Source organism: Malus domestica, chromosome 06, assembly GCF_042453785.1.
Source record: "Malus domestica chromosome 06, GDT2T_hap1".
NCBI classification, from domain to species: Eukaryota; Viridiplantae; Streptophyta; class Magnoliopsida; order Rosales; family Rosaceae; genus Malus; species Malus domestica.
In genome coordinates, this window is record NC_091666.1 from 602,422 (window position 1) to 615,867 (window position 13,446).

Genomic DNA, 13,446 nt, shown 5'->3' on the forward strand with positions numbered 1-13,446 from the left:
GCTTTTCAAATCCCCACAAAAAAGATCCGAAGAGGATCCTTGTCCGTAATTAATTTCGTATGATTCTACAAGGAATGCAGACACAGAACCATTTCCTAATAACATATATTTATCATATCAATTTCATAATTTCATAATTTTTACAAAAAAAAATTTGAATCGAAAATCGTTTAAGCATCCAGAAACCACAAATTACCAAATAACATATTCATGATTAACTAGCCCATTTTTCTAAACATTTGGATGACTAAACAATCTTAAATTTAAAAGATATTTTGTAGGAATAATCATCAATGAAGATTAAAAAATTGAATGATTCAAACTATACAATTTGTACAATGAATATATGTTATTCGCAAGGTACGATATGTGCATTCTCAGCAGAGAGATGCAAGTATTGTTCTATTACTAATATTATATGCTCTTTTGTATAAGTAATAGCATTTGAAGAAAGTGTTGGGAACTCACTATAGTCAGTACCAATATACTGACCTCATGAACTGGTCCAAAGAAAATAGTCCACCAGTTGTATCTAAACTTTCTCAAACACTTGCTACCTTTGTAACCAAACACCCATTATCTTCCTCAGTCCATCTATTCTCTGTCGACTCTAATCCTATGTTCTTTAGCAACCCCAACCCCAATCTTGTCCGGCGAAACCATTGGAAAATGAGTGTGTTGTAGAGGAGAACGTTTCACAGGCATGTTTCGTTCCTGGTTTATGACAATATTTAGGTACACACTATTCAGTACCCAATATAGGATAATACTTGGTTATTTGGGCACTGAATAGAGAGTACCCAATTTACTGATGATTTTTTCTGGCCCAATAATTTTAAAACACCTGCCATTTCAACTCTCTTTCAATATTTGGCTATCTCTGTAACCAAACACCTCTCTTATTCTCCATCTTCTTTCCTTGCCCAGCCCAATCCCGCTATTTCTCCGGCGACCATAGCAGATCCACCAAAGGTTCTCCGGCGACCATGGCTTCACTTTTGTTGATGCCATGGCAGATCCACCAAAGGTTCTCCGTCTGCCCAACCACCCATGTCTCTTATCCCTTGTCATCAAAATCTGTTACAGGTTGACCAATTTTTTTGTCGAAATCACTTGCTGATTGATGTTGCAGAGAATTTGGAGAAGTGGACGGGGTTCAGATGGACGGAGGAGAGATGGATAGAGTGGAGGTGTGCCGCTATGGTAGACGGTTGGAAGAGTGGGGATGACGGTTGGACAAGGGAGCGGAGATGGAGTCGACGATTGGAGGAAATAAGTTGGAGGCGGGTGGTTGGGACGAAGCAGAACGACGTGGAATGGCAAGGAAAGAAGATGGAGAAGAAGAGAGGTGCAGTGAGTACCCAAGTATTATCGCCCAAAATATACTGACCTAGTAAATGGCTAATAGTATTGCAACACCTGTCCATTTAATATTCATAACCAAACACCAATCCCACTTTGTACACGTAACCAAACACCCTTTTCAGTTTTCTCGTAGCCGTGTCGTTGCAAACCTGATCAGCCTCGCCTTCTTCCATGTCAATCGAAACAGAACCTTCCATAGAACCATTCCATAATTCGCTGCCACCTTCCTCCGCCGCTGCCATGGCTGCCACGAGAAATAAGGGGACATATTGGGGCCGGAGTCGATGGTAGAGACGGGGTGGGAACGATGGAGGGGGCGGGGTTGGGTCGACGGAGGAGACAGGTGGTGGGAACAACAGAGGCAAGGGTTGAAGGAAGAGAGGGATTGACTAGGACTTCCAAGAAGAAAGAAGATGGGGCTTGGTTATCCACATGGCAAGAGACAGATGTTACAATATTATTGGTCCATGAGTATTTTGTTACTAGTTAGTCAGTACCCAAGTATTATTCTTCGTGGAATTACAAGAATTACACGTGTCTTAATTTTATTAGTCCATGTAAGTGTGCAGTAATATTTGGGTATTGATTGGGGACAAGAATTGTCTGCCCTCCTTGTTTCTATGTCCTTCATGCCCTCTTATTTGTGTGGTCACGGTTAAGCTACGTTAATATTTTATATTACTATTTATATTTATCTTATTATCTCTATAAAAAAAAAATAATATAAAATGTTGACGTAACTTAACTGTGATCATACAAAACAGGAAGGCACGAAAATAAGGAGGGTAGACAATCCTTGCCCATTGATTGGTGGTGACACCCGAGTATTGTCTTAATGCTATATTTATCATATTTTTTATATTACATCTTTATCATCATTTTAGTGGACGTAAGGTCTCCAATACATGTAGACCTCATTTTATTAGAGATGTAATACACATGTAGTATAAAAAGTATGGTAAGAACAACATTTTTTTTTTAAATAGAACTAACGAAAAGTTAAAAAAAACTTTAGTTTTAATGAAAAATAACAAATAAAGGTGTAGTGAATAGTATCAGAGTAAGATAAAAATATGATTTTTCGTTAAAAATGAACATTACCGGAAGTGTTTCGTTAAAAATGTTTTTTTTTTTAATTATCAAAGTCTATATATAATCTCAGTCCGTAGTACCAATGCGTACTAATACAGATAGTATATTGAGGCAAATAATAGTAAGTTATGGCGTTAAAAGTCCTTTCTGCTCTTGACACGGCGAAGACGCAGTGGTACCACTTCAAGGCCATCATCGTCGCCGGCATGGGCCTCTTCACTGACGCCTACGACCTGTTCTGCATCCCTCCCATCTTGCGACTCCTCGGCCGCGTCTACTACCAGAAAGACCGAATCTTCCGAGACAAAAGGTTCGACAACAACGACAATAACTTCTTCGTTCGCATTGATGTGGCTACGGCGCTCTTGTGCGTCTCTCTCCTGGGAACCGTCATCGGACAGCTCGTCTTCGGAAGACTAGGGGACCGAATCGGAAGGCGCCGCGTGTACGGGCTGTCCCTGATGGTGATGGTGCTCAGCGCCCTAGGATGCGGCTTCTCCGTGTGCACGTCGCCGGGCTGCGTTCTGGTGAGTCTTGGGTTCTTTAGGTTCCTACTGGGGATCGGGATCGGAGGGGACTATCCGCTCTCCGCCACCATCATGTCGGAGTTTGCCAACAAGAGGACACGCGGTTCGTTCATAGCAGCCGTGTTTTCCATGCAAGGGTTTGGGATTCTGGCTAGCTCCATCGTGACGATGACGGTGTGCGGGATCTTCGACGAAGCGTCGAATGCGAAGGGGACGGAGAAGACTCCCAGCCAAGCTGACGTCGCATGGAGGCTGATACTGATGCTGGGCGCCATTCCTGCTGCCATGACGTATTATTGGCGTATGATGATGCCTGAAACTGCCAGGTAATTCCTTTAATTACTAATTATCTTAATTTGTTTTATGATTAGTTTCGTCAATATCTGTGCGTCCCAGGTCGCTTGGTTGTATATATATGTGTGCGACCGGCAGGTTTAACATTGAAAATTTGACAAATAAATGTATGAAATTTGATTAGGAAATTTCATTTCATAAAAATTGATTAGGCCTGCGTGCATCAGCGTGTGTAAGGTTGACTCTTCATCAGTGTTCCTCTCCTTCTGTTGAATAAATTAATGGTCTGAAATGTTGCAACAGCAAGCGCCTCAGGGTAGGGAGGGATCCTTTTCCTAGAGATCTTAGGGATTCCGTAATCGTGATCGTAACCGTTCATCATATGTTGTGCGGTCATTTTTTGTTAGATACTATTCATATTTTATTTTAAATTTTAAATTTTGAAATGATTTCTGACTGCACAATGTACGATGAACAATCACGATCACGGACGGATCCTTTTCCATTATTGAGTTTGTTTTTCACTGATTATCAACATCAGTTTTTATTATTATTCTTTAATTCAATTGTGGTCGATGTCATTCCTAATTTATAGGTTTATTTTTCCTTAATTTTAGGATTAAATATTTTTTCCTGCTCCAAATTTGTAGTATCTCAATTCTTTTTTCCTTCTCCATCAAAAATTAATTGTGTCGACTAATCTATGTTATAGGAACTATACATCAGCATATATACTAATACTAATACGAACTTATAAATGTATGGAAAATAATTTTTTTTGAACTATTTTTATGTATGATAGGTAGATTAGTTTTTATTTATTTTCGTAAATACCTCTATCACAGATTAAATGTATTTTATCAACCTATGTTATAGATGTCATATGAATTTTCTTTTAACTATTTTGCATGAAAGTAGTTAGATTTTCATATTTTCATATTCAAATTAAAAATTGAGTAAAGATGCATAAATCAAAATTTAAGGGGCATTTAGATCTGGGCCGAAAAAAATAACATAGTTATTGGGTTAAGTCCAATATTCTCTTTTCTCTATTTTTATTTCTTTTATACTTATTTTATTTTAAAAAATATTAGAGATAAATTAAAATCTTCTAATTTCATTCAGCTTCTAATTCCGATAATACACTTAGGGGATGTTTGTTTGGCCTCACTAGTCCTCATTGGACTAGACTAGATTAAAAATTAGAGTAGTTTGTTGTTCGTTAGCTGGAGGGACTAATTTTAATGGGATTAGGGGGACTCACCCCGACTAAATCCATCGCTAAACGGTCTTAGCGAGGCACTCCGAAAACCAGCGGACTGCTAAGACCATCGTTGCTCACATCCTCATCTTGCTTGATTGTGTCCCTATACTGCTCGACTTGGTCCTCCTCCTGCTCGATGCGTCCTCGTCCGTCTCGACTTCTCATTTGAGAACGCAAAGAAAACCCCTAGACAGCCCAACGTCGTCATTGCCCATGCATCCATTGTTCACTTTCCTGTTCGTCTCTCTCTCATCCCTCTCTCTAACTTGATCATCGTCTCCATTTTTGCGTCTAATTACTTGTTTTTCGAATTGGGTTATGGGTTCTAGTTATTCTGGATTCTGGTTATTTTTCTTCTAGTTATTTTGGATTCTGGATTTTGTTATTTGTGGGATTAAAAGATGAAACTTGGAGTGGATTATGGGTTATTTTGCAATTTCCCTTTTTGGCTATGTAGGGATTCGTAGCCATAAATGGGGATTCTGGGTTTTGTTAATTAGATGAAGTTTCGTTAATGCAAAGAACCTCTGTTCCTTCCTTGCACTCCCAAGGCAAGACAAGAATTGGGAATGTAAAGGATAAGTGGCTTAGAGTCAACTGTTATATTTTCTGGAATTGTTTCTTTGTTTTCTCAATTTCGTTTCCAAGAAATGCTTATGTTTAGCTTTGTTCCTCGATTTCTTTTTATTTCGGATCTGCTACTTTTTGTTGGATTGAAGCAAATAACTTTAATATTTTGTTATATATCATCGAGTTTTTTTTCTTCTTCATTATCCTGCTTCTTAGTCCAATACTGAACCAAACGCTTCACTAGGCTAGTCCAACTTAGTCTAGTCTAAGCCAGTCCAACTTAGTCCCTGCAGCTAGTCCAGTCCGAGACAGTCCGGTGCAACAAACGTACCCTTAATCTATCAAAGAATGATGCGCTAGAGACAAGAGGCACTCGCTTCAGTAAGGTCAAGGAGCAAAAACCACTCAATTCTTTGTGAAATTAAGGAGAGCAGCCATCCCTTTATTATTATATTAATTATTAGCGGTTAGGTTAATTATATCTTCTAAAAAAATTAATATATTAAGACAAATCCATCTACAGAACATACAATCCTAACTCAAGTAACAAATATGTGAATGTATATTATACTTATAAGCGAATTACGAAACATAACTAAAAGGTACACAAACATAATACACCTACAAGCAAGACACTAATGCGATAAAAGTCGATTATGAAAAAAGAATATGTCATAGACGTAGATAAATACACTTAATCTGTGATATATATTGATTATAAAAATAAATAAAAAATCTATAAGTGAGGTTTAAAGCAGGAAGAAGAACAAGAAATAACAAAACAAAACAACAACAACAACAACAACAAAAACAAGAATAAATAATTAAAGAGATAATTAGAAAAAAAAATTAATTTTTATAATAAATTTTATCATGAAAAGATAATTATTTATAATAAAATAATCCTAAACTTAAGGGATTGAACTTATTTTTAATAAATCGAACTATTCCTTATATTGATTCGAAAAATTAGACTTATATTAAATTTTTCGACTTATATTAAATTTTTCTAAAATTTAATTAAATTAAAAAATAGAAAAATTGGACTAAATCTAACAATGGCTCAAATTTTTTGATGTGAATCAAAGTACCCCATAGCTTATTTATCTGTACACAATAATTTTTAATGACTAGAGTCTAATTTTGTATTAGATTATTTTACAGATTTTTTGTTTCATTATTTATGATACAAACTGTTGGTGTGTAACGCTGTAAGCCCAAAACGATGTCCATTTGCATGTCAAAGTTTTGTACTTGGGGAATGTTATAAATCAGCCCATACCATAAAAATGAAATGAAAAAAATTATTTCAAAGTGATATAAATGAGGATAATACTTGTAATTTTTTCCTTTGTGGGGTGAGCTCATTCTTCTTATGAATATCGTATCTTGACCGTATAAATTTTATAATCAGAACCATTCAATTTCTTAATTTTCATTTGAAGATCATCTCTACAAAAAATCATTTCAAGTGGAGATCATTTAGTCATTCACATGTATAAAACAAATCACGGTGTAGGTATCAAGTAGCATATTCATAATAAACTATTCATTTGTTTGATATGTTTTGGATGACTAAACGATTCCCAATTCGAACGATTTTTGTACGAATGACCTCTAAATGCAGATTAATAAATTGAATGGTTCCAATCATTGAATTTATTCGATGAAGATACGTTATTCGAAAATCGAAATATATGTGCATCCCCGAGAAAGAAAAGTTAAGGGCTCAAATTAAAATGATTGCAATGTTGTAAGAGAGAATTCAAAACTAAATCCTTGTAGGTAGTTGGAAATTAATTCTGTGCGAGTGTGATGGTAAAATCCCAATGTCTATTAACTTCGAAGATTTCTATCACAAAATGATCGCGCATAGCGCTAGTAGGCACAAGTGTATTAAAACATGAATAGTCTTAATTACTTAATCAAGTTGACTATAACAAAATTCATAATTTACATGAGTAATGTTATTCATACCATGTTTTTATAACACATTTCTATACCACCTTAGGTGACATCTAATGTGAACAGCCACATTATTTGAAAAATTTACAAAACCCAAGAAAATGAAGGTTAATTAACTAATTTTTCTTAATTATTAGTTTATTAAATAATGAACTAAATGTGGCTATGGCATTTGATGTGGAAAGCCACATCATTTGAATCAATCAGATTTTTAAATTTAGTTCATTATTTAATAAACTAATAATTAAGAAAAACTAGTTAAGTAAATGATGATTGTGGTATACGAGGAGTCTTTCTCCTTCCTTTTCTTGGGTTTTGCAAATTTTTCAAATGATGTGGACAAATGATGTGGCTGTCCACACCAGATGCCACATAAGGTGGTATAGAAATATGATATAAAAACATGGTATGAATAATATTACTCATTTAGATATGTAAATGTAATATTGAGTTTGAGATGGTAACACCATATATATGAAAGTGTAAAAGGGATGACATGGAAGCATGCATGCATGCCTCCGTTTTCTTGTAACTATGTAAGGTTGAATCCCTTATTATTACTTTGTTTGATGATCAGATATACAGCACTGGTTGAGCTAAATGTCCTCCAAGCGGCAAAGGACATGGAGAAAGTGTTGGATGTCTCAATGAGTCAAATTGTAGAAGATGAATCATTGCCATTGCCACAAGATCCACCATCCTATCCCCTTTTCTCCAAGCAATTTTTACGTCTCCACGGCCGCGATCTCTTCGGTTGTTCTGCTTCATGGTTTCTTGTCGATGTTGTCTTCTACAGCAGCAACCTTTTCCAATCTCAAGTATATGGAAAATTCCTCCCGAAAAAATACAAAGCCAACGCCTATCAAGATGCTCTATTTGTTGCACTGCTGCAAGCCATAGTTGCAATGTGCTCAACAATTCCAGGCTACTGGTTCACTGTCTACTTCATCGATCGAATTGGAAGACGCAAAATCCAAATGATGGGTTTTCTTGTCATGGCATTGGTTTATTTCGCGCTAGGGATACCCTACAAGTTTTATTGGGTAGAGCATGTCAATGCAGGCTTCATGGTCCTCTACGGCCTCACTTTCTTCTTCGCAAATTTTGGACCAAACACCACTACTTTTATAGTGCCTGCTGAACTTTTTCCGGCTAGATTCAGATCGACTTGTCATGGGATATCAGGGGCTGCTGGGAAGGTAGGGGCCATTGTTGGAGTTATAGGGTTTGCGTTTGTCTCACATGGTAAAACAGAGGAGCATCCGAAAGCGGTAGAGATGACGGTCTCATTGGTAATTTTGGGCGGAGTTTGCATTTTGGGAATGGTGGTAACGTATTTTTTTACACCCGAAACCAATGGCAAATCACTAGAAGAGAACGAGGAATATGATGAAGAGTAACTGCTGCCGCTTAAGAATTATAATGCTACTCGGCCCATTTATTTGTAGAATCATTTGTAACATCTTTAATAGAGTATGATCCACTACACATGCATGTTCTATCTTTACTAGAAAGATAATACAAATGATGATACACGTGGATGGTAAAAATAATATTTTTGGATAATTTTTCCTTCAACGTGTGTTTTAATTATGTTTAGAATTATGCATATGTCTATGTCCCGTACATTAATTATAGGCTCAAATTTGAGTGAGATAAAACATAAGTAGTGGATTATATATATAGCAAGACTTGTGCACACGTTGTGTTACTTATTAGTTATCATTAACTTAAGTATGAGTGGCAAATAGATGCGTGATATTGCAGGTAGCCTTTTACCACAATGGTGGAAATGTGTTGTGTCATTGTATGATGACGTGGATTTAAACTTTGTCGATAACTAATCTAACATCTAACTTACTAATATTATCGCTCAATTCAAAAAAAAAAAAAAACAAAACAAAACAAGATGCGTGATATGGTAATACGCCAATTGTTAGAGTGCACTAACAAACTCAAAATAACAGTCAAAACCAAAAGTATAACAATTTTACAAAGTTGCTGTGGTGTAGTGGTTATCATGTTAGTCTTACAAACTAAAAAAAATTATTAAATTTTTATTAACAATATAACAAAATACATCTAATTGCGCTTCAACAATTTATATACATAATTTGAATCTGTCCACTCTTTTATCTAATTTTATATACATGATTTGAATCTGTTCACCACGACTACTATCTAATTTTATATACAGGATTTGAATTTGTCCACCACAACTATTTTATCTAATTCAAGTTCCTAATACCAGGAACTGGAATTTGGCGAACTTTCATGTGTTTCCTCTAAAAAAAAATATAATAGTGTTATAAAAAAGATGGGGTGTTTCGTTGTGTATGTTTGGAAGAAGCCTGCGTATATAAAAACATCAAGAACCCTTCCGATCAGACTAAACAAGTGTCGCTGGCAGTTGTGCCCTTTCTGTTAAAAGGATGAATCCCTTTAACCAAAGTCAATTTAAAAATTGAATTTAAATATGAAAGGTTGCTCTGATAAAAAAACCAAAGGATAAAATATCAATCAAGGCCCATCTTTTTTACTATTAATATTTAACTACGCCTAAACCTTAAACTTCTTCATGCGTGTAAACCAATTTACTAAGTCATATTCTCATAAGCTTATAAATTCTTGTTGAAAAAACTTCACTTCATCGACGCCGAACAAAACAAGTTGGTTTATTTTTCATTTAAACTTTCAACACTAATTTGACCTTGGAATCCCAAACAATTCGATTAGCTAGGTCATTACATTATAACAATTGCATGCAGCAAAGATTGGCTAAAGAATGACGTCATGCATATAGGCTTATGTAAGCTAGCTATGTGGGGGCGTTTATCTTTTAATTGTGGAGCACAAACCAATTATGTACGTTTATACTATACTGTCGTAATCACCCAAACCCAAACGAAACAGGCTTCATGCTTCACTTGCAGCGCCGACGCCATTGAATATTGTCCCCACCTCCCACCCTTCACAACCCCCAAATTAATTAGGTTAACCAAAGGAAAAGAGGCAAAGGACCACATTCTGATGAACTACCCCACACACATCGGAGAGAAGTCCTTTCCTCGACTCAGCTTTCGCAATGGTCTGGTAGGTCCTCATGTTTACCTAAACACACCACTATTGTTCTCAAAAAATAAAAAAATACCACTATTTAAACATATTCGGAGTAAAACTTACACACATTTGTCATTTTGTGGTGCTGGCAGAATAGGTTTCTCAAAAATTTATATCCTATAAGTTACTAAACAGTAGACATACAAGACTTCCGACCAAGAGGAAAAGGACCAATAAACAATTTACATTGTAGGCTCAAAGCATGATTTTTTTTTCTCAACTGTTTTTTAATAACTAAAAGATTTATGGAGGACAATACTCGGTGCGCTTCAACTATTTTATACTATTATCAAACTCAAATTTTACTTATTTAGATACCGTCACTGCTCCCTTATTTCTATCGTCATTATTAATAAAAGTTCATTATGTGAAAGCTTTTTTGTGTGAAGTCTTTTTTTATTAAAACCTTCAACAAATATTCACATTAAAATTTTAAAATGAGTGTACAGATATAAAATATAGGCTCGAATAAAGTTTTCCAAAAGTAATGATATATCATATATGTAATCCAAGTTACACTCTAGTTGGTTGTTGATCGATAATTTAACAAAGACGAATGTACGAAAGTATATAATTAACTAGATTATGCAGCGTCTTAGCTCTGCGTTTATCCTCACAAAGGAGATCATGGTACGAAAGGATATGGAGAGCAATAGAAATAAAAATACACAAACAAAAAACGTTGATAGTTGATCCAAATACTTGTTCAACCCATGATTCATGTATTTATTTTCATTATCAGTTCAAAGTGCTTTCATAGAAGTCGTGAATCGAGTAGTAATCTTTTTGCGGAATCTGAAAAAAATGAAAAAAAATATCAAAAACCTAACCCTGTTTTTTTATTAAATAGAGCTATGTTAATCAAGTGCAATCATCCACAAACGAGCCGGGTGAAAGAAATTAATGTGGGTATAGATAACCACGATGATTCCTTTATTTAACTTGATAAAAGGATATGATAATAGCAAACTTTCGTGCAAATCTTATAAAATATTTTACAAAAAATACGAGATGACGGAGAGACTATAGAAAGTCATACTTTGGGAGAGTATCGTTAGCATTTCGCTTATGCAAATAACATAAAATTAGAGAAATTTTCTCTCAAAGTGGAACTCTCATAATTTATCGTTAATTATGTGCTAACATTATAAAATATTGTGTAAAAATATAAAATAACACAAAGTTTATAGAAAATCCCTATTTCGAAAGAGTCTACTTATTATTTCACCTAATTAAAATTATGGGTAAAAAACTGTTTAATACCCTCATGTTTCGTGGTTTTCAACATTTAGTACATCAAGTTTTTTTCGTCTCAGATTCATACCTAAAGTGTAAATTTTGGGACAGTCTCATACATTCATTAGTCAAACTGTTAAATCTGCCGTTAATTATGACGTGGTGCCCATGTGGACAATGACTGGACGCCACGTGTCATCTACGTTTTTTTTTCTTTTCTTCTTTCTTCTTCTTCCTCCAACTACAACTTCTTTTTTTTCTTCCTCCTTCTTCCTTCCCCTTCTTCTCCTTCTTCCTTTTTCTTCCTTCTCCTTCTCCTTCTTCTTCTTCTTTCTCCTAATTTGGGGAAGTTTTTTTTTCTTTTTTCTTCCTTCTTCCTTCTTCTTCCTCTGACTACAACTTTTTTTTTCTTCCTCCTTCTTCTCCTTCTTCCTTCTTCTTCCTCCGAATCTGGGGAAGATAAAGGTTTTTTTTTTTTTTTTTTTTTGAGGAAGATGAAGAAGAAGGAAGAAGGAAGAAGGAGAAGAAGGGGAAGGAGAAGAAGGGGAAGGAAGAAGGAGGAATGAAGGAGGAAGGAGGAAGAAGAAGAAAGAAGAAAAAAAAAGTTGCAGTCGGAGGAAGAAGGAAGAAGAAGAAAGAAGGAAAAAAAAAAGTTGTTGTCGGTGGAAGAAGAAAAAGAAAAAAAAAACCTTCATCTTCCCCAGATTCGGAGGAAGAAGAAGGAAGAAGGAGAAGAAGGGGAAGAAGGGGAAGGAAGGAGGAAGGAAGGAGGAGGAAGAAAAAAATAAAAAAAGTTGCAGTCGGAGGTAAGAGGAAGAAGGAGGAAGATGAAGAAAGAAGAAAAAAGAAAAAAGAAAAAAAAAAACTGAATCTGCAACCCAAATTCGGAGGAAGAAGAAGAGGAAGGAGAAGGAAGAAGTAGGAAGAAGAAAAATAAAAAATAAAAACTTCCCCAGATTCGGAAGAAGAAGAAGAAGAAGAAGAAGGAGAAGGAGAAGAAAGAAGAAGGAAGAAAGAGGAAGGAAGAAGGAGAAGGAGGAAGAAAAAAAAGAGGGTAAATTACATAGTAACCCCTCAGGTTTGAGGTCTATTACAATCTCATACAACATCTTTAAAACATTTCACTTTCATACCTTACCTACTATTTTATTTCAATATAGTACCTCCGTTATATTTTCCATCCATTAATCCGTTAAGGCTGACGTGACTGCCACATTTGTACCACGTAGCTGCCACCTGTGTGTCATGTGGCAAAAATAATAATTTTTAAATTTTTTTTTAAAAACCTGAATCTTCTTAAAAAAAAAAAAAAAAAAAAACTGAAAAACCCAGAACCCACCCATCTTCCCCGCAACCCCTCACGAGCCTCCCAACCATCTCTCTCCCCTTCTTCCCCAAAATCCCCACCTGTGCCCACATTCCCACCCATCTCTTTCTAAAACTCAAACACCCCATCAATCAAAAACCCAACTTTTGTTTTCTTTTTGTCCAAACAGACCCTCCAAATCCAAATGAATATGGCCCCATAGGAGCTCCAATTTCTCACCATCTCTGACATCCACAGAGAATCCACCTTCATCCCCAAACAGTCTCCCAAAACCTTCTACCTCATAACCCTAACCCTTATATTCCCTATCTCATTCGCCATCCTCGCCTACTCCCTCTTCACCCACCTTCTCTTTCGCCATCCTCATGTTCTGCTACAATCTCGTCTTCGTCGGCTTCCTCGTCCTCCTCATCCTCGCCATTGATACCCAGAATTCCTTTTTGCTCCTTCTTGTACCCAAAACTCAGATTTTTTGGTTGATTACAAATAATCTGGCTTTTTGGGGTGGGAGAAGGTGGGGGTGGGGTGCGATGGGTGATGGTGCAGCCACCGATTCCACCGCCGAGGGCATTGAGGTTCATCTCCGCCGCTCATTTCTGATTAGATTTTTTATTTGTTTTGTTTGGAGATTTTGATACTATGAAATGGGATCTGGGCAGGTCACGTACAAAATGGGATTTGGGGAT

General features: G+C 36.0%; 1 protein-coding gene across 1 annotated transcript; it reads left to right on the top strand.

Annotated features, from left to right (window-relative positions):
- The first annotated feature begins 2,538 nt into the window (after positions 1-2,538).
- LOC103428150 (probable inorganic phosphate transporter 1-9) lies at positions 2,539-8,776 on the top strand. Its single transcript, XM_029104343.2, has 2 exons — positions 2,539-3,310; positions 7,655-8,776. Exons 1-2 carry the CDS (start codon positions 2,586-2,588, stop codon positions 8,475-8,477), a joined length of 1,548 nt encoding a protein of 515 aa, XP_028960176.2. The 5' UTR covers positions 2,539-2,585; the 3' UTR covers positions 8,478-8,776.
- The last annotated feature ends 4,670 nt before the right edge of the window (positions 8,777-13,446 follow it).

Bases quoted from the DNA above. Each gene is read 5' to 3' on its own strand.
- LOC103428150 (XM_029104343.2), top strand. From the start codon at position 2,586: ATGGCGTTAAAAGTCCTTTCTGCTCTTGACACGGCGAAGACGCAGTGG. The intron at 3,311-7,654 runs GTAATTCCTTTA...TTTGATGATCAG, and splicing joins ATGATGCCTGAAACTGCCAG to ATATACAGCACTGGTTGAGC.